The sequence below is a fragment of the Mesoplodon bidens genome (genome assembly GCF_964165515.1).
Source record: "Mesoplodon bidens genome assembly, chromosome: 3".
Classification (NCBI taxonomy): Eukaryota; Metazoa; Chordata; class Mammalia; order Artiodactyla; family Ziphiidae; genus Mesoplodon; species Mesoplodon bidens.
The window spans coordinates 10,671,463-10,693,718 of NC_138178.1; the positions used below are offsets into that span (position 1 = coordinate 10,671,463).

Below are 22,256 nucleotides of genomic sequence, written 5' to 3' on the forward strand. Positions count from 1 at the left end.
CTTACCACTAATAAAAGTAGCTTTAAGGAAAGGTAACCTACAAACGAGTTAAATAATTTCCACAATAACAAGAGGAAGAAAAGATGTGAAACTCTAAACTTGAGCTGGGAGACTAAGCGCTACTCAGAGCTCATAAAATATTTTCATGTTAACAAAATACATTGGGGGATACAAGTTGTGTGCTGGAATAAAGGCCGTAATTTTTTAAGATCAAATTTCTTAGGGCACTTGTATTAATAATACACCACACATATTTCTCAGAGGAAAAGTAAAAATGAATAAGAGTTGAAAGCATTACATTCTATTTGAAATACACTTGCCTTTAAATATTTAGGGAAAAGCACCTGTCAAAATACATTTCAGACTGTGTCAAGTTCAAACTACTTGAGAACTGGCTAGTAAATTATGGAATGGGATAACTCTTAGTAAATCCATTATATCTTGAATAGATAGAGCAGTTCATCATCTGTAGAAACCCTGAATTTTGATATAATTCTTTAAGAAGTGGGTCATCCCTAGACAAAATGGTTTTATGGCCGCGCTTACCACAAAGGCCCTCCAACATCCTATATCGGTAGTTTTTCTTCCTTCACTTGTCCCCTGAGCCTGAAACTCCTAGTCAAGGAGTGACAAACATGTGGTATATATGTCATTAGTTTCCCTGATAATACCTATGGCTGCTAAAGTTAGCCAATAAAACAATCACTTCTCAGAATAAATCCATTTGCTGCATCGGAACCCTTTTTAACACAGTGCTCCAATAAACTGATGGGAGGTGGCAATCGTGTTTTAGCTCAAGTCCCACTCATCATTAGAACGATGACTAATCTTACTTAAACAGTATCTGTATTTTAAATAGGAATGCTTTAAAGCCTGGAAATCTTTCAAGACTAAAATGTGTGAAGCCCTAACACTTTGGGCACAGTGGCATTAATGTTTGGAATAGAGACGTTTAGCGTATGCTTCCTTGATCACATGCTGCCCTGCACCTAATTGTAATGTTGCGGCTGGGCCTTTTCAGGCTTCTTATGTCCTAAAGAAGATCATTTGAATGGTAATTCAGAAAGCATGATTATACTTCTCTAACTTTCAAGCCTAGCACTTCAAGTTTCTTCATATATATGTTTAAATATATTTCATGGAAAGAAAAAATTATGCAAATAATATCAGGTGTCATGTTACAAAATCAACCATTTCATTACAAATGATATAACCTTTTACTTAATTCTTCTTACCCTCCCATAAGAACAAAAGTGTAGAATTAAAAGTTGTGATACTTTCCCCTTTGGTAACTCTTGGAATGGTCCAGAAATCCTTTCAATGAATGAGTCCTTTCATACACATAAGACATAAAAAAATTTATCTCACATTAGCTAGTATGATAAGGTTCCTATTTGTAGATTCAATCCCCCCGAACTGCTTACTACATGAATCAGGCTTGATTTTAGAGTACATACACTATTGCTGTTGTTGTTTTCCAAATTCTTGAATGTCCCCATTTTTACATAAGATAAAAGCCATTTAGAGAGACTAACTGACTTGCAGATTAGGTATATAATTATGCAACCTTAGGGTCACATAACTAGAATATGAAATCACTAGGATTTGCCTCAAGCTTTTTGACCCCAAACCTTTGCAAAAATGGAGGTAAACCGTAAGGAACAATTGTACAGAGATTAAAAACAGGTGGATTTTAGAATATCACGAAGGTAGGGTACAGCAGCTTAGACAGCACTAAAAACTGGAAGAGTAAAATAGAAGACAAACTTAAATAGCTTCTCAAAACATAGAGGAAACACTTAAAATACAATACAGTGAGAACATTTTAAAAAAGAAAGTCTGGAGACCCAACCTATATTTAACAGGAAGTCCTAAAAGTGAAGCCTAGAAAAACTAGAGCAGAAGAGATAACGTAAGAACTAACACACAAGAGACTTCCCAGTATCAGAAGAAAGCTCAGTCTGAAATTTGAGAGCATGGATCATATTTTTTGCAAACGCAAGGAGGAAGAACCATATTATGATGGTAAAAGTAAAGAAAGAAGTCAATAGGCATTCAGATGGGAGATTTTGTTCCATAAGAGACAAAAAGTGGGCAATCCTGGAAATTGTCCAAAATGGTCAATTCTAAAAGATAAATGAAGCAGCAATAATAGAGCTTTAAAAGAAAAAGACAGTAACCCCCAAGTGCTCCCCCTAGCCAAGGGGCTGTCCTGTAAAAGCCACAGTCAGTGGGTGGGAGTTCAGATGTAACATAGGTACAAAACTACCCTTTTCCAAACAAACTATTTGAAAATATAGATATCTAAAAATGAAAAAAGATTAGTCAAAAGTCAGAACACAAAGGCAAAAAGCCACATTTGGAAAGGTTTTATGATAAGCAACTAAACCAAATAAATATCTAGGAAGAAGACTAAATGATAAATTTAAATGCAGTGAAAGCGAAAATATATTAAAGAACTGCTTTTCCTTTGAAACTAATGATGGTTCTTACTGAAAATTGATGCAAATTAATCATAGATTAAATTTTAATAAAATGGGAAGGGGGAAATTAGGAAAAATAAAAGTACCAAATTTCTCATTCATATTCAATAAAGGGGAGTGAAAATATTATTGTTGTGATATTGTGTGATATTTTATTAGTTCAGTAGAGTTAAAATATCTGGTAAGAGTCAAGATCAACATTGTAGCCCTTAGGAAAATGGAAATTGAGGGAAATATTGTCTACCATAAATTGACAGAAATATATAACATCATCTTATGTTGAGTGTAGTAGTTAGCCAGTATTAGAACAGGTTTAAGAAAAAAATTTGTAAACCACTATGGATCTTCCATAATACCCCTATAGCTAGCTGCATTGAAGGTACTAGCTCTTGGTTTCTAACCATTCTACTCCTTTTCATGTATTATGCTGCACCTCCCTCCCATAAATAGAAAAACACATCCTAAAATTCATGAAAATTCCATGAATCTTAAGGGACCCAAAACGACCTTGAAAAGAAGAATAAATTTGGAGGCCTCACACTTCCTAATTTCAAAACTTACTACAAAGCTACAGTAATCAAAACAGTGTGATCATGACATAAAGGCATAGACCAAATGGAACAGCATAGAGAGCCCAGAAATAAACCCACATGTGTGTGGTCAAATGATTTTTTTTTTTTTTTTAAAGACATGACAACTAAATGCAGTATGTGATCTTTTTTTTTTTTTTTAAAGGCTACCTCTATTTAAACACCACATTTGTTTATTTATTTATTTTTTTGGCTGTTTTGGGTCTTCGTTTCTGTGCGAGGGCTTTCTCTAATTGTGGCAAGTGGGGGCCACTCTTCATCGCGGTGCACAGGCCTCTCACTATCGTGGCCTCTCTTGTTGTGGAGCACAGGCTCCAGACGCGCAGGCTCAGTAGTTGTGGCTCACGGGCCTAGTTGCTCCGTGGCATGTGGGATCTTCCCAGATCAGGGCTCGAACCCGTGTCCCCTGCATTAGCAGGCAGATTCTCAACCACTGCGCCACCAGGGAAGCCCCAAATGATTTTTGATAAGAGTGTCAAGACCACACAATGGGGAAAAGATATTCTCTTCAACAAATAGTGCTGAGAAAACTAGGCATCCAAATGCAAAAGAATGAAGTTGGGCCCCTAACGTACAACATATACAAAAATTAACTAAAAATGGATTGAAGTCTGATATAAGGCCTAAAACTATTAAACTCCTAGAAAAAAAAAACACAGCAGGAAAGCTTCATGATATTGGCTTTGGCAATGATTTCTCAGATTATGACACCAAAAGTACAGGCAACCAAAGAAAACGTAGGTAAATTGAACTTTATCAAAATTAAAAACTTTGGGGCATCAAAGGACACTATCAATAGAATGAAAAGACAACCCATAGGATGGGAGAAAATATTTCCAAATCATCTATGTGATAAGTGTAATATTCAGAATACATAAAGAACTCCTACAACTCAGCAATGAAGAATCAACCAATTCAAAAGTGAACAAAAGACTTGAAGAGCCATTTCTGCAAAGAAGATATACCAATAAGCACATGAAAAGATGCTCAACTGCCACTAATATCTAGGAAAATGCAAATCAAAACCACAATGAGAATTCACTTCAGATTCATTAGGATGGCTATTATAAAACAAAAACAGAAAATAACAAGTGTTAGTGAGGATGTGAAGGAATTGGAACCCTCATGAGTTGTTGGTGAAAATATCAAATGGCCTGGCCTCTGTGGAAAACAGTTGGGTAGTTCCTCAAAAAGTTAAACACAGAATGACTGTGTGATTCAACAATTCTACTCCTAGGTTATATACAAGTAACTGAAATCAGGGACTCAACCAAATACTTGTACACCAATGTTCACAACAGCATTATTTACAATAACCAAAAGGTAGAAACAACTCTTTCAACAGATAAACAGATAAATGAAATGTGGTAAATACACACAATGGAATATTATTCATCAATTAAAAGAAATGAAGTTCTGATACATGCTAAAACATAGGTAAACCTTTAAAACATTATGCTAGGTGAAATAAGCCAAAAACAAAAGGACAAATAGTGCATCCACTTATATGAGATACTCTGAAAAGACAAATTTATAGAGGCAGAAAGTAGAATAAAGGTTACCAGGGGTTAGGGGAATAGGGAGTTGTTTAATGGTTACAGAGTTTGGTTTGGGATGATGCAAAAGTTCTGGAAATGAATAGTGGTGATGGTTGCACAGTGATGTGAATGTATTTAATGCCACTTAATTGTACACTTGCAGATGGTAGAAAATGGTAAATTTTATGTTACGTATATTTTACCACAATAAAAAAGTAATACATCTCCCTTTTTTTCAACAAAATAAGCATTAAAACATCATAAGTAGCCTAGTAGAATTTCAGCCACACTCTACATTAAAACATCTAATTTTCCAAACCAAAAATGAGCAGTTATAAAATCACCTGTCAATTAATTTCTAATTTAAAAAAAGAACTATTACAGGCCTGGAAGGGAAAATACAAGCTGCAGTATGTTCACTTTAAAAAATGACTATCACTATTTTTTCCAAACCACTAAGCTCAAACAAAACATGCTAAAATTTACTAAGAATAAATCAAGCAAAAGATTATTTTCAGAAGTGGAATAAGCTGCTGTTCCTTCCAGTGTACCTTCTTTTCATTCAAATTTTCACTTGAAAATAAATTGTACTAACACTTCATATTATTAAGCTGTAAGAAACTATGCTCTCTCTTCAGAGTAGCTAATAGAAAAAGATGTGACTTGTCATAATATTTGGTAAAAAAAATAAAAATAGAAATAAGTTCCAAATATTTAATATTCAGAATCTTTAAAATACTGTTGTAAAAACTGCTGTTGCTTTAGAAGACCTTACTGGGTTTAAAATCACTCACAGTTTATTGACAGATTTAATCTTTAACCCAGGGGACAAAGGCAAATGTGTATAGTTATTTCCCTAAATGTTTGTGCAGAGTAAAATTTAATTTACTCTTTGTGGCATTGTTATCACCAGCCTCACCCCAAAATTTAGCAGAATCTAGTGTTGTTTAAAATGATAAAATGTTAAACTAACCTTCGACCAATGATCGTTGGTACCTACCAACTGCAGAGTTGATATTTTAGGCATGAGCAAACCTCATTTAACTTAAAATACTCATAATTAGACTAAATTATCTGGTTCCAGAGTCTACACACTTGTCCACAATGTTACTTCTATATTGCAACTAAGGTTTTTTTCTCTTTTGTCAGAATAGATGTACATTGACAGATTATGTGGGTTTTGTTCTTTTAATTATCAGTGGGTAAAGAATGTAATGGGAAACTCATAAGGAAAACATCAACTTTGCTCCAAGAGGGGTCATCAGTTTTTTGCTTAATCCAAAGAAATGTTGCAAAGACATGTGAAAAAGCAAAGCCAAAGTCTACATGCCCTAAATATGCAATCTCTATCCTGGAAATGGTTTATCGCTTTTACAATTAATCCATTGCTTTTGGTATTTGAAACAGGAAGAGAAAATTTCACCAAATGTTTCCTTTCCTCACTATATGAGACCTATGTTCACTGACTTTTTAAACTTCTTTCCTAAAAATATCTCCCCCTTATGTCACATTCTGTGAAAACCAACTGATTCTTCAAAAGGTGACCATCTTAAAACTAGATAATGTCTAATTTATGTATTCCAACTAGTTTGTATCTATAGAAATTTCACCAAATGACAGGTAAAGATATCTATTCTCATGATAGCCCTGTAAAGCAGCATTTCATATGAAGGTGCAGAGAAATTCAAAAGGTTAATAACTTTGGAAATGTTAAGTAACATTACCATAGATTAAGACATTGGTCTAGCAAGCACTATCTTAGTTTTTTAATATCCTGTGTAATATTCTACCGTCATATATCACTAACTCAAATTAGCACAATCATTAATGATTAAAATCAATTAAAATTCATAAAGAATTTTGTGGTATCCACTGTGTAAATGAATTACATTATATAGAGATACTTCAGAGCAGTTTATTAAATAGACCTTTCAATTCTACCTGCTCTGCCAGTGATAGGCTTTTTAATAAGCAATTAATTTTATCTAGGTAACAGTGGTTATATATTTCCCAATTCCACTTGCCAGCTACTTTATTATATATACAATCTAACATATAATACATATTTTGTTGCAAAAGAATGACAAGTATTGGTTAAATGAAGAGCAATTTGCCAGTTTGCACTTTCTTGCTGATATAAAGTTTGATTCTAATTTGTTGTATGCTTCTGTTAATGAAACTATTTAAAATAACTATTAAAGTCTATAACATTAACATAATGGATACATTCTCCTAGAATCTCAAAAGAGGTGTTTTTTTTTAATGTTAATTTGAGGCTTTGTAACACATGCCATTCACCGAGAGTTGTTTTCTTTTTTTAATTTCTAATGGGAACACTTTATACTTTCAATGAGTTCTGTAATCTAAACCAATCTCTACAACTTTGCTAACATGAAGGGGTCATATAAATTCAGAAAAGGTGGAAACTTTAAGTTTTGTTTTTCTTTTCAATGGCACAAATACGTTTCTGAAAGCAACAGAACCACAAATTCTGACACAACACTGGCTGCATACAGTTAATTGGGTGACCAACTGAAGACAGCTCCCCAGAAAGCTTTGCCCTGAACATTTTGGCATTTCGTCCACCCCCAACTCAGAAGCATACAAATGCTTATACTACTCTCTGATTCCTCAGAACAGAACCAAAGGACAGCCTCTCTCAAAAGCCATATAAGCTCTGTGCAGGATCACCATCATTCTGGGATACTAATGCAAGACCATATGTATGGTCATGAATAAATTCATTCTTCAAAGTATAATGTGCTCAGAAATAGTTGAGTCCATTTACCCTTTTCAAATATGGCTAAGAGAAATAAAAATGAAATACAATAAATATCACAAAGCTTTCTACGTAGGAAAAACTTAACAATATATTGGGAACTGGCAAAATAAGTTCTTCTAGAGTCTGAAGAGATGATGTAAACGAGTCCTTTAAGGCAATGAGGTACTTGAGCTTCAGGGTAAACAGGGAGAAACATTCTGTAGAAGAAAACGTTATAATAAAGTTTCACATTTTCAATTCCTATTTCTCCTGGGAAGCTGAAGAATATAGCTTTCACACTCTAGTCCAATCATATTATAGAAAGACTTCTGCTTAAGAGAGAAGCACCTGGGATTTGGAACAATTCTACTTGCTTAAGAAAAGAAGAAGTCAGTTCAGAATAAAAAGAAAGGTACCTTTCATAATAAAAAGAAAGGTAACCAGGGTACCTGGGTTTACCTTTGCTTTGCGAAAGCGGTAGACCACCAGCATGCTCACGAAGTCGAGCAGCATACACAGGGCTTGGAAGGAGATGATAGCAAGTCGCAAATACTTATCCTCCTGGACAAAGCAGGGGCTGTCATCAGCACAGTAGGGGCAGCCCTCCCTGCAGGGTAGGCAGACATGGGCTTCTTCTGACACATCCTTTGCATTTCCTGCAAAATGGTGATCCGGACCCCTTCCTGAAAGTTCCAAATAAAACCAGTGTCATTGCACCTCTGAGGCAGGTGAGACTGAGTACAGAGTCAAAACACATCCTCACGTCTTCATTCCTTTTCCCTCTTATTAAAGACCTCTCATCAATCTTCTTGCTAGAGGAGAGAGTTACTTTGTCTTTAGACTCAAACAAAATTCTTTTTATCCTTTTGATTAGGGAAAAAACTGTCATTCAGACTAATTCAGGAAAATTAGCAAAAATGGAACTAAAACTCCTCAGAGGTAAGGAACAGTTTTCTAAGTCTTTTATTTCACTATCTACCACTCACCAATGGAAACTCCCTATAGCACAAGTAATATTCCATAAATATTTGTTAAGGAATTAACAGAAGGAAGGATAAGAAAGTTGTGTCATTCTTGTACCAAGTAAATATACACAACACTTTGGAAACTTCTTGACCTAGACGGCACAGAACCCAAAATAAGACTCTGATTGCTCCTTAATCCAGCAGGGATCTCATCTACCAAGTTCATTAGGACTAAATTGGATAAAATGGTACTTAATCGACAGTTGTTCAGTGTGCAGTTGCCTGATGAGGATGCATCATTTGCCCAGAGTACAATCCATACTTACAGGCTCTCACGTAATTTCCCACTCTGCACACCTACAGGACGTTTCCACAATATTAACTAACTCCTGCTACTGATCTCCCTTTAACTTTAGATTCTTCTGTCTCAGTTATCAAACTTAACTTAGCTCTGAAGCCCAAGAGGTAAGAATTCTCTTTAAATGTTGAGTTGAGTTTAGCATTGATAAATATCTAATTAATAATACATACTTAAAAAAAAACCCAAACCTATTTCTAACCCTGACCTCAACATGAAAGACATTAGTAAATATATACCCAGTTTAGTATATAACACAACCATACAGCTCAGTATATAACACAACTTTGATTGAGGAATTTGGGAAAGGAGTTATTCTGGTTAACACCATTTTAATAACACAAAGTTTAACAGAAAATCTTTATTATTTTCATCTCCTGTTGAAGGTTCACAGTCTTTCTAAGATGTATTTTTGTCTTCATTCCTTCCTTAACAAATACAGTAGCAAACATAATTGAATATTTCTTTGTTGATTCAGGATACACTGCTGTTTAAGAGTCTTCATTCTGTTACACACTGAAAAGCATATGAATTTCAGTGTCCAGCAGACATGTTCCCATCCCTAGACAGCTCTGAGACATTAGGCAACTCACCCTACCACTTCAGGTCTTAGTTTATTTATATGTGAAATATGAATTGCTGTGGGGATTAAATGAGATAGTGTATGTAAATCACAGTGCCTTGCTTTCTCTTCTCCAAATATGGGAGACGCAAAGAGGAATTAGGAATCCACTGGTGTCTTAAGGAAAGGCACTACTGTTCAAAAACAAGGAAGTTACAAGAAACAGCTGAGATAGGAAGGGAGTCAGTGGGAGTGACAAGCTCCATTGCAAACAAGTTAAATTTGACATCCAACTCATTGTCCAGGAGAAATATACAAGAAGAAATGAGAAATAATACAAAAATGGAGTGTGGGAGAAGAATCAGTGTCAGTGAAAGAACTTACAGAGAACTCAGGGAGTACATAAGGTATTGATCAGGAACTGCAAAGAGCAAGAAGTTAAATAGGTAGATGTTTTCACAATGTCATAGAAGAAAACTGGAATTTACTGGAACATGCTGGAATGTGATCAGAGAGGAGAGGATGCCTGAGGAAAGACTATGAGGTTTAATGATTATTTCATCCTTCACTGACCTTTAAGACAGTAGTTTCTGGAAGGTGGTAGAGATTGAAATTAGGTTGTCAGGGCTTAAGGAATAAATATGTAATAAAATAGAATACTGTTTCAGTAAATGTTCCATTGAATACAAAAGGCAAGAAAAGCTCATGGTTAATAGGTATAATAATAATGGGGTCAAAAAAAAGGGTTTTGGTTTTGTGTTTTGTTTTCTCCCATTACAGGTGAGATCTGAACATAGCTATAGTCAGCAAAAGGAGGCACTGGAAATTAAAAAAAGATTGAGAAGATTGGTAAAGACTTGAGAAGTTAGGATTGGAGGTAATCAAGAGCATAGTTGGGGAAATTAACTCTAATAATTGATGTCACTTCTTTTAACACTAGAAAGTAGAGGTATATTAAAGATATTTTAAGTATTTTTTATAGAGAAGAGGAATCAGTTCAAAATCATTCTGATGTATTGAAGAAAGAAAATGTGGAAGCTCATCTTGTAAAGTTTTATACTTCTTAACAGCTCGGGTAAGAATATGTGTGGAGGTGGCCAGTTTTGAGTATGAAGACATGAAAGATTAAGGCAGCAGTTAAACACAAGATGACCAGTTGGATCACCTGGCAGAAAATGAACCCAGTCTGGATAAGATGGTATGATTTACTGGGAGATCTAGTCAAGAGGGTTTTTTTATTTTCTACAATTTTCAGTAGCATAGAAACAAATGGGGAGGATAAAGCAGTTGAGGGGAGAAAATAAAGAGGATTGTGACAATGGCATTGCTGGGGAGGAGGAAACCCAATACAAGGCTGTGAAACGGAGCTGCTGCCTTTACTCCCCTGGGGTAGCCGGTGCTCAGTCTTCCAGGGGCCTCCTGCGTGTGAGTCAATCTAAGGGATTAAACAGGAAAACATTTCCCCATCATCAACCTTACTCATTGGTCAAGGGTGGCCACCGGAGTCATTAATTTCCACACATTTCTGGGTTATGCACTCATGAGCCCAGAGCAGATTCCTGCACCCTGAAAAATTACTTCAGTGGTGCTCACAGCAGAACAGAAAGTCAGAAGTATGGTCTGAGGTGCCAGTCTGAGGCAAAGAGTAGTACAAACGTACTTATGCAAAGCTGTTCAAAGCTTTCAGAAAACAGTCATGGCAATGGCTAGAGTAAGAGGTAGGGCCAAGCGGCATGTGAAAGGATGAAGAACAGGTATGTAATACAGATACAAACTTGAGGAATAACAGGCACACAAATCAAAATCTATGAAGTATGAAAACCTAGGTTACAAAGAAAACAATGAATTAATAAACTCTTGAGTAAAAAGTGGAGAGTCGTATAGGTGAAGCCAGAAAGAGTCACTGTACTGAGAAAGATTAAGAAAATTGTCAAGGATTCAGATGGTCTGATGAGGCTGACAAAAATGTCAAGGGCTCTAAGAACAGATGTGGGAGACAGAGGTCAGGATTTCCCCTTTGGGCCAAGATGGAAAAATGGGGATTGAATTTACTTTTTCATCAGAAATGATGAAAAAATGGGCAAAATATTTAAAAAGTAATGGTTTTACAGACATTGGACATTTGTAACAAAGGACAGTGAGTCCTAACAAGTGCAAACACTCTTCAAATAAACCAACTACCATAAACAGAACCACAACAAAAGTTAAAGCAGTAAAGAAAAAGTATGTATAGAAAATCTTTATGAAATAGTCCTTCTGAACCCAACAGGTAGCTAAAATCTGAGGTACATCAAGAGTTTGTGATGCAGGGCACACACACACACACACACACACACACACACACACAAGATGGCTTCTAAGTGCCAAAGTCATATAGAATACAATTTGAATGGTGTCCCCTAGATTTGAAGAACATGCTGACCATAAGCTGGACTTAGAGAGGTCAGCAAGCCTAGGACTAGTAGATCTCACAGACAACCCTAATTGCGTTGTTAAACACTTTCCTACATGTTTACAAAGCAAATTACTCTGCAGAAGTAGTTTATCCTTGGCTGTGGTCCTTTTCTTTCCTTTACAATACATGTCTCAATCCGTTTCCTAAAGATAGTAGAGAATGCAATGAATTACTCCCAGTTTAAACTATCACACTTAAAGAGGAGAACCCGGGGAATTCCCTGGTGGTCCAGTGGTTAGGACTCTGCGTTTCCACTGCAGGGGGCACAGGTTCCATCCCTGTTCAAGGAACAAAGTAAGATCCCGCATGCCATATGGCGCAGCCAAAATAAAAAATAAAAAATAAATTAAATTATATTAAAAAAAATAATGAGTAGAACTCTCTCCAGTTTCCTATTATACAGATTGTGACCAAATCACAGTATGGTGAGATGCTCTAATAAACTAGGTTGATCAAACTATCCAAAGCTTTAAATCATCACCAAAGGAAAAACCTTAATTTCATGTTAGGAAAAAACAAAAGGCAAAACAGTTTCACTTCTCAGACTTTGCCAAATTCAACAACTGATATTTTTAGAGTATTGTCAAAGATCCATAAGGCATTCTGCAACACTCTAAACATTTGGGTTTAGTTATTTGTTTCCTTTTCATAAGACATATCCAAGGATTAAAAAAGAAAAAGAAAAAAATTTCTCCTGCCATTAAAAATGAAGTACCTTCTCTGTGAAATTTATTTTGTGTATATTAAATGTATATAACTAAATTCAGTATATATATTTTTTTAGATTAGGCTTTCCTTCTTTTACTAGAAAATCTTATTCCTAAATCAGACTTATATACCATTTCTGCATAAGAGAGGAAGATATACATTTCTTTCACTAATCCAATTTTGTTGCACATCTATCTTTTTCCTAATTAAATTGGCCCCCTCTACATTGGCATATTTTCTTGTGCATAAACCAAGGTTCTTTCATAGTGATCACAATATCCCCCAATTCTGATTTACTGGAGAGACTGTTACTTGTTTAGATTCAACCTGTTGAAGCAGAGAATGGGAGGTGGAATTCAGGAACACAAGAATCTCAAGACAGTCTGTTGAAGAGCTCATCCCTGTTGTCCAAATGCAACTACCCTGCCCCATTATTCTCTTTACCATTATTCTCTATCACCTCGAGCTCCACACCAACACAGAGAACTGTTCACACCTGATCCACTCTGTCTCTGTTCACTTCCCCTCCTGCTGCTCCAAGTCGTTAGGACTATTTTTAACTTCCTGTGTCCCTCTGCTGTGCGTACTGCTAGAGTTCCACACATCCACCTGCTGAACCCAAATAAACTGTGAACTCTCTAAAATAAGACTATGGTTTTATATTTTTATTTCCCAACCTGGATTAAAACTGCAAAAGACCCAGCGTACAATGGGCTATAATAATATGATCATGAGTACAGGACATACCACAGAGAAGCCCATTATCTTCCTCAGGTAGGACTGAAATAATAGCTAACGGGTATTATGTCTACTGAAATAGTAATAGCTAGATTCAGGGTTGTAAACTGACATAATTCCAAACAATTCTATATTTCCTGATACAGGTAATACTAAGTTATGTTCGTTAAATGAGTGTGTCAATATTCACTGATAAAAAGCAATCTGTTAGAAGATAAATTATGATAACATCTTATCCTTTGTGCTCAAAATAATCACAAGATCAACTCACAAATGTCAAACAGTGAAGTGCTGCCGTGAGAAACTTCCTCTCTAATAAGTGCCTTCACTTTATTTGATTATGAAAAATCATGAGATTCTATAAGGGACACAGTGTTAAAATGGAGAGAAAGCAAAACTGAAAGTCAGCGACTTGATTTCTAAAGCTCAAAAAAGCTAAAATTAAGGATAGAGCTTTTTACATTTAGCCGTTTCCTGTAGGACACAAAGCATGATTAAATAATCTGGTTCCAAAAATATTTTATTAATTTATGCTGAAGTTCTCTACCTAGAACAAGAGAATACATGCAGTTAGTAGAAATCACAGTACTACTAGATAATAATAATGGGCTTTTTGTTAACCTACTGAATGGCACTTTAAGTTTATGATGGTTTAAAATTTTAAGTTCCTAGAGAACAGGACTGTGATTTATATACCTCTTTATATACTCAGCACCGAACACAGTAATTTATACATACTGGATAGTCAGGAAATAATTGATAATGATAAAAGTGATCTCTCAAAAGAATAAATTAATACGAATGTATAGTTGAAAATAACATTCAACTCAAATCTTTCTGTGTGTTCTCAAACCAGTTATGCATAAAAATTATATTTTTTAAGATGCTAGACTTAAACTAGAAAGATACATTAAGAATATAAGCTATTACTTAGGCTTCCCTGGTGGCGCAGTGGTTGAGAGTCCGCCTGCCGATGCAGGGGACACAGGTTCGTGCCCCGGTCCGGGAAGATCCCACATGCCGCGGAGCGGCTGGGCCCGTGAGCCATGGCCGCTGAGCCTGCGCGTCCGGAGCCTGTGCTCCGCAACAGGAGAGGCCACAACAGTGAGAGGCCCGCGTACCGCAAAAAAAAAAAAAAGTATATTAAATGCATATAATAAATACTAAATTATATATCTGTATGTTACTGTTGGCTACATTTTTTACATGAAATAATGAAGTGTAATACTTTACATCATTAAATCAGGAAATAAAGATTATTTCTTAGAGAGTCCTTCGTTTTTAATGCTGTTCTTTTAAATTTTGTACTGCTTATGATCCTCTAATAAATTAGGGTAGTTAACACTATTAATAATGCCTTTCTAAATATTTCACCCCATTTTGGGATTTTAAAAAATTTTGTATTGAAATACATTAGACAATTCAAAATAACCAAAAAAAAAAGAGGAGATACAGTTTTCAATAATGTACTTAGACATCCTATCTTATGAAATCTGAATTTCAGTTAACAGTGCTATCATTCCCATAGACAATGGACTTGAGGACACGGGGAGGGGGAAGGGTAAGCTGGGACGAAGTGAGAAAGTAGCGCTGACATACATACACCACCAAATGTAAAACAGATAGCTAGTGGGAAGCAGCTGCATCGCAAGGGGAGATCAGCTCGGTGCTGTGTGACCACTTAGAGGGGTGGGATAGGAGGGGTGGGATAGGGAGGGTGGGAGGGAGGTGCAAGAGGGAGGGGATATGGGGATATATGAATACATATAGCTGATTCACTTTGTTATACCGCAGAAACTAACACAACATTGTAGAGCAATTATACTCCAATAAAGATTAAAAAAAAAATAATGCTGTCATTCCTACCTAGCCATACCTGTTTCCACAAAAAAGTTCAGCAAAGAATAAACTGCATTACTCATTAATTAAAAGTTGTCCTTATACATAATATTAAGTAGAAATATCTTAAACTTTTTCCTTTAACAAGGTTATACCATCCTTTTCCTTTGAAGGGAACTGCAAACGGAATTAGAAGGTAACATTAGAAAACTCATGTGGCAAAATTCTATTTGAATGCCGGCTGCCGAAAAAAAAAAAAAATTACATTGTGTATACATTGAGAAATTTCATTTGTCATAAAAATCCAAGTGGTAATTTCAGTCACTGCTGATGAAACACTAAAACTTTTCAGAAGTTTTCTTAAAATACTAGTTTTTAAAAATTTTTTCTGACGATTTAACAAATGAACAAACTAAAGGGGAACTTCTGCTCCTCCTCCTCTATTTTTTTTTATAGAAAAAGCATACATCTTTCTTAATCTCTTAGATTGATACCCCCTGGGAATAAATTATAGAAGTGTCAAACTGGTACATCAAAATGTATTTACCTTTTTTACAACTTGTGCACATATTTCAAAATGTACCCCAGAAAGTTTTCTTCCTATATTTTATGGAAGAAAAACACTGCGTTTCTGATTTAGAAAAGAATGAGGAATGAATCTGAGGGGGGCAAGGTGGATTGAAGCAGAAGTCATATATTTCAGGTCTTCATAGTATAAATATTATGTGGAAATATCACTATTGTGATTAAGGGTTTTGCTGATTAAGACACTTAAGTGCCAGAAGTATAAACTTGTGTTTTCACAATAGCAAAAACACAAAATTTGGACATTTGAGTGTCTGGATAGAAACCATACCTACCTACCCTTGAAAGCCTGTTAAACCTTAAAGCTCTTACATTTGACCTAATTTACTAATATTGGACAGTGAGTTGTATTTTACTCAAGATTGCCCTCATTTGTTGTTTGCGGGTATTGCAGTATGTTCTGGGAAGATAACGGGTCTGTCCTAGAAGCTTAGAAACCTCGCTTTTTTACTCACTTCTTTTTCTCCATTTCTAAACAATGTCTGGCACAGAGGCAGTGCCCAGTAATAGTTTTGACAGATGGATTTTCAGACACATAAACCAATCAACAAACCAGCTGATCAGAGGTCCCTTCTTGGAGGTGTTGTGGCCCTCAGTGCTAGGAACTGGTTCAGGCAGAAGAAGCTTAGAGCTTGGACCTTTGCAAGACCAACCCCATGTGTTTATATGTCACAGACCCCTCTTCTTTCCATTCAACAGGCATGAGAGGAAAAGATGAGTCACAGACAATGAACATAACTCAGCTGGAAGTAACAAAGAATCAAGTCAGACATTGAGGGTTCAGCATTAGCTCTCCATACAAATAATGCTCATCTGACATCATTATTAGGGTAAACATCTTCTTTTCCATACACATATCTGATTTTTCATTAGAACTGGAGGGAACGTATTCATCAATCAATGTTTGGAGTTAAAATGCTGCAATGAGCTAACCATGGGAAGATATATTTGTTCATTATTTCATCTGTTTAAGATGATGAAGTAATCTGCCTCCAGTCTCCAGCTTGATAAAATCACATCCAAAAATTAAGTGGAAATAGGTACATGCACATGAGTAGCTCCAATACACTCAGGAGATTTCTGAGCATATTTGGTTCAATATGTATAATATTCATGAGGAGAGAACAGTTAGCAAACTGTGGTTATGTTCACACTGTTGTCCAAAATGACTGCTACTGTTAGGACATGAATACATATTTGCATATCCTAAAATCAGGATTAGCTAATATGCTTTCATGCACTTATATCATGAATGGCTAGCTGTAACAATAAGCTCAAAATGAAGCCCAGTGAAAAAATTTTTTAATTTATATTTCCTCACTATGAATATAGTCAATCTTTCCCTGTATTTCTATATGCTTACATATACATCTTATATTCACTTTTCTATTGTCTTCTAGATTTTTATTTCTTGTAAGTGACTGTAGTAGTATTTTTCTTTGGACAAAAATACCACCTTAGATAGATCTTGGAACAATTCTGACCTGAATTATAAAATTATTAAACACGAATGGATTTTTTTTTTTTTGCCTATGGACTATTTATTCAATCCCCACAACACCCAACACATAAGTACCATAAATAAAAAGACTAAATTCTCCATATTCATTTTAATATAATAATCACTATAATTTGGGGGATATCATGTTATTTCAATTACTCCTCATAACTACCAAGGGCATAGATTTCACTCTTCCTGATGTATGAATAAGGGGAGAGTCTCAGAATATATGAGAAACCTCCCAAGTCTCCTGTGAGTAAGTGGAGATAAGACTCAAATCTGTCTGTCTGACTCAAAGGCCATCCTCATACAAAGAGCCTGCTAGATTATAAATTGTCTAAGTCAGCAATCATTTGCAATTATGAACAGTTTCCTCTAGAAAAAACATATGGCCTACTGTGAACACTGGAATGAATGCTGAGTGGGAACCAAACATACTGAGTGTACTGGTTTTCTATTACAAATTACCACAAATTTGGTATCTTAAAACAACACAAATCTATACTGCTTCTTACATGAAATATAATACACAGTTGACCCTTGAACAACATAGGTTTGAACTGTGCAGGTTCACTTACACGTGGATTTTTCTCACTGCATATGTACTACAGTACTACATGATCCATGGTCGGCTGAATCCATGTATGTGGAACCACAGATAAGGAAGGCCGACTATAAAGTTATACACAGATTTTCAACTTCACAGGGGCCAGTGCCCCTAACCCTGTGTGGTTCAAGAGTCAACTACAGTTATATTCATTCTGATATTTCTATAGCTTAGAAGTCTGATATGGGTCTCACTGGGCTATCACCAAGGTGTGAGCAGGGCTGCATTTTCTTCTGGAGAGTCCAGAAGAGACGTTATTTCCTCGCCTTTTCCAGCTTCTTGAGGCCACCTCCATTCCTTGGCTTGTGGACCCTCTCCTCCATCTTCAAAGACAGTGATGTAGCATTTCTCCAGCGTCCCTCCTTGTGTCCTTACATCTGTCTCTAACTACCACTGGGAATGGTTCTCTACTTTTCAGGACTCACGTGATTAGGCTGGACCCACCTGGAGAATCCAGGATAATCTCCCCATCTCAACGTTTGTAATTTAATCACATCTGAGAAGTCCCTTTTTGCCATGTGAAGTACCATTTTCACAGGTTGTGAAAACTGGAACATGCACATCTTTTGGGGCTTAGGGGGCACTATTCCGCTTACTACAATGAGCTAATGTATGAATAATTGACAGTCCAATTCCCCTGCCAGAGGTTTTTTAATACTTGGGGGAAGCTGATTGTTAACACAAGTGAATCTCTAATTAGCAGTCTAATAATGTAAACAAATAAAAAGAATGAAATACCTAAGGGAAAATCTAACAAAGTAAAATTTCAGCTGGTAGGGGAGAAGGAAGACTTTGAGTGGACTGAGTATTATATCTCATAGCAGGGTCCATTTTAAGGATAAAGCTGAAAAACTCTGGGACTTGAAAATGTGTTCCTCAGCTGGGAATTGGAGCAAATACTAGACGGAAGGGATGAAAATGGGCAGAATATCTGAGGAAACGGGTAAGCAGAATAAACACAAGCTTTCCAATAGTTATCATAAAAGTAACAATATTTTTGAGCATTTAATACGTGCCAACTACTATGATTAGAACTTTATATTCATTACATCATTGAATCCTTATTTATTCTATAAAGCAGATGGTATTATCCCAATTTTATATATGGCATAAATGAAGTTTAGGTTAGTTAAATTATTTAGCACAGTATAAGTAAGTTATAGAGCCAGGATTCAAACCTAAATTAGACTTATTCCAAAGACTATACTCTTAATTATTATATTAAACTATGGTAGAAATACAGCTCTGAGATCGGCAACCAGGGAAATGCAACATGGTATGTATGGAGTGTTCCAATAACTGAAAAGAACTAGTTAAAGACAAACAAGGTAAATGAGATAGTCAATAGTCCAAGAAGATTGGCCGCACTGGGAACTCTTCCACTGGCAAATAACCCTATCTGCCAGACATTTAGCGCCTGGACTCCAATCCCTATAAACAGGACTAATGAAAGAAGATGTTAAAACTGAAAATTAGGCAAATGACAGACAAAAGTATATGCCCAGGCAGTTAGATGGAGAATTTTGCTACTACAACTGAAGTGATTAGAACCAGGTCACAAGGCTTAAGTAAGACCAAGAGCAAAAGTAATGATGTTGATTATGAGAATATGATGTTGAAGCTCTTTTAATCCATTCCAAGTTTGGGATTAGACTAGAGACTGGACTTAGTGTGCAAAAAGCCAAATATCTCCAGCTCTCCAGTCATGAAACAGAAGAAGGATGGGGAGTGTGAGACCCAAGTGCAAAACAAAGATGTGCATCCCAGAGACAGGTTAGCCTTGCTGAGCAGTGTGCTTGGAGCTCCGCATCCCTGTACTGTACCTGCTTTCAAAGAGCTTTCCATTTCTTTCTTCTGAGACTACACATTTTTTAAATCTCTGCTTTTGGGGGGCCATTTTTTCCCCACCATCAACAGAGTTGGCAAAGCAGGGATTGTCATTTTTAGATGTGGGTCATTTGTTAGATGGGTTTATCTGGAAATGCACGTGAGCTGAAGTCGATCCAAAAGGCAAGAGAGGTAAGACTGAGAGGCTGGTAATGTGTCCCATGAAAGAGAAAGGAGATTGTACTGAAGACAGAGTTCAAACTGTGACAGATGGATTTGAGGAAGATGAGCTTGTCATAAGCTTGTATTTCAACAACCTGGAAGTGAACAGCCTGGATTTGAAGAGACAGTTACACATCAGTACTTGGCGATTCTGAAATCCTGCTACTATCCAGATGTCAGATCCTATTAGCTCTTCTATGACCACCAATCTAAAGAGAGATGCCAGGAACACAGTCTCTCGGCTGTCAGCACAGTTTTAAATCAAGTCATCCGAATGTATCTTTGTTGTTCTTTACAAGCCCTTTGTTTACTGTGGGCCTAGGTCTAAATAAAGATTTTTAAATCACTTCATATTTTAACAGGATTTTTAACAGTCACGCTGACATTTTCTCTAAGAGATCAACACCACATCTCAGCTCCTCTCTCCAAATGGGATACAAGACTATATGTGGGAATTTCAGGTCTTTTTCTAGATTCACAGCTATAAATAAGTAAATTTTACCTCTGAGAGGCATCCCTTTCTGTTTTCTATATCCCATTTTCCCTACCAAGCAACTGATTTCCTCCTGTTGCCTTTAACTCCCAAGTCTTCTTTGCATTGTCCTTCTCAATGCAGCACTGGTTGTTACAGACTTTTGCTATCCCATCTTCCTTCTGATCCATGTAGAATTCATCCTCGAAGAATTCCAGTTTAAAAAATTGGTTATCCTAATATAATAAAATATGTGAGACAAAGTGCTAAATACCAGTGGTACTTAAGGAGTCTCTCTTTACATGTATCACTGATGTGTGTTTATATATGTGTTTGCTTATTCACTTATTTAACTAAATCTATGAACACTTATTATGTGCCATGGACTATGCTAGCCGTTTTGCATACATTATCTCATTTATTGGGTCTTCGATGCTTTCTTTACCTTTGGCCCAAGGGATACATGTGGTCATTCCTTACTTCACAGAAACCACCTCAAGAATATATGAAAACGACTGCCCATATGAATTGCCTGGCCACTATGATTAAAAACTTAACATATTAAAACAGAGATATGTAGTATCATTCTAATAGTAAACGAAAACTTTTTTTAATGTTTGGCTAGCCCTTGGTAGAATACCCTACTGAGCTGTAACTCCTAGTCCTTAGGACAAGGAATGAATACTGTTAGATTTTCATGCAACCTGGCAAGGCCGTCAGGAGAGATATTTTTGGTCAAAGAGCACTTTACTGACTTCAAAGCATAACATGTAGCCAGCTTTCTCTTCTGTCATTGAGGCAGGTCAGTCCTAGTTAAGTATGTGCTGAGGTCAAAGCTGAAGCACAGGTATTGCCCAAACATAGCTCATCTTCCTGAAAACTGTGGCCTCCTTTCCACAGCTGCTGTGTGTACAACATGCGAGTTATTAGCCTTATGCAGAGAAGCGGCCCCTTCTTAGAGAGAGTAGGTCCAGTGAAAAACGCTGGCTTTTAAAATAAGGAGGGAAGTAGGAGTATGCAAATTAAATAAAGATAAGTTGTTAAAGGTTAACTAGTTTCTCCTGGTGGTGTTATAAGCAAATGGCATAGTCATTCTCTAGTTCTACAATATTTAAATGTTTTATTTCAGTCACATAGTGGGAGCTGAGAACAAATGTGGGTAAACCAGATACAAAATACCTTCACAGAACATAAGCTAAAACCTATTCCCTTAATCCTTCAGTGTTGAATCATATGTTATGTCTGGACCATAAATGTGAAGAATGCCAAAGTAGCTGGGCTATTGCCATGATCTTGTACACACACACACACACACAAACACACAATCATATCCATGCTGAAAATATGTTACCGTCATTGCTATTGTATTAGTTTTCTATTGCTGTGTAATAACTTATTGGAAACCTAGGGCTGAAAACACCTATCATTACGTCCCAGTTTCTGTTGATCAGAGGTCTGGCACAGTGAAGCTGGGCTCTCTGCTCAGGGTCTCACTAGACTAAAACCAAGGTTTGGGCCAGGCTATATTCTCATCTGGAGCTTCAGGTCCTATTCCAAATGTATTCATACTGTTGGAAGAACCTATAGATCTTTGCATTTATACAACTGAGGTTCCTGTTTTCTTGCTGGCTGCCTTAGCTCTTAGGGGACACCCTCAGGTCCTAGCCACATGGCCCTCTCACAACAAGCTAATTTATGTCTTCAAAGCTGGCACTAGAATCTCTCTCCAGTCTGCTACTATGGGAAGGAGTCATTTAATGCAATATAATCACCTGAGCAACTATACCATCACCTTTGCTACATAACATAGCCTAGCAAGGGAGTGAGTACCTCGTTGTATTCACAGATGCCACCCACCCTTAAGGGGAGGAGACCTGTACAGCATGTGTGGGAGCAGAATCTTGGAGGCCACCTTAGAATTATGCCTACAACAACTATTATTCAGAACAAGGGCTGAACCCTGTGAATTAGATGACTGAGGAGAGGGCAAAATGTTACTCACTTCCAGAACCTAGAAGTCAAGTGTAAACTGTCTCAAGATGAAG

The 22,256-nt window shown here is 36.5% G+C and overlaps 1 protein-coding gene across 1 annotated transcript in view; it reads right to left on the minus strand.

Annotated features, from left to right (window-relative positions):
* GPR158 (G protein-coupled receptor 158) overlaps window positions 1-22,256 on the minus strand; it is a gene marked incomplete at both ends in the record, with an annotated part of 306,367 nt that overhangs the window by 133,727 nt on the left and 150,384 nt on the right. The window contains one exon of the mRNA XM_081228989.1: window positions 7,832-8,055. Coding sequence (XP_081085115.1) covers window positions 7,832-8,055 — 224 coding nt within the window. The remainder of the gene's footprint in view (window positions 1-7,831; window positions 8,056-22,256) is intronic.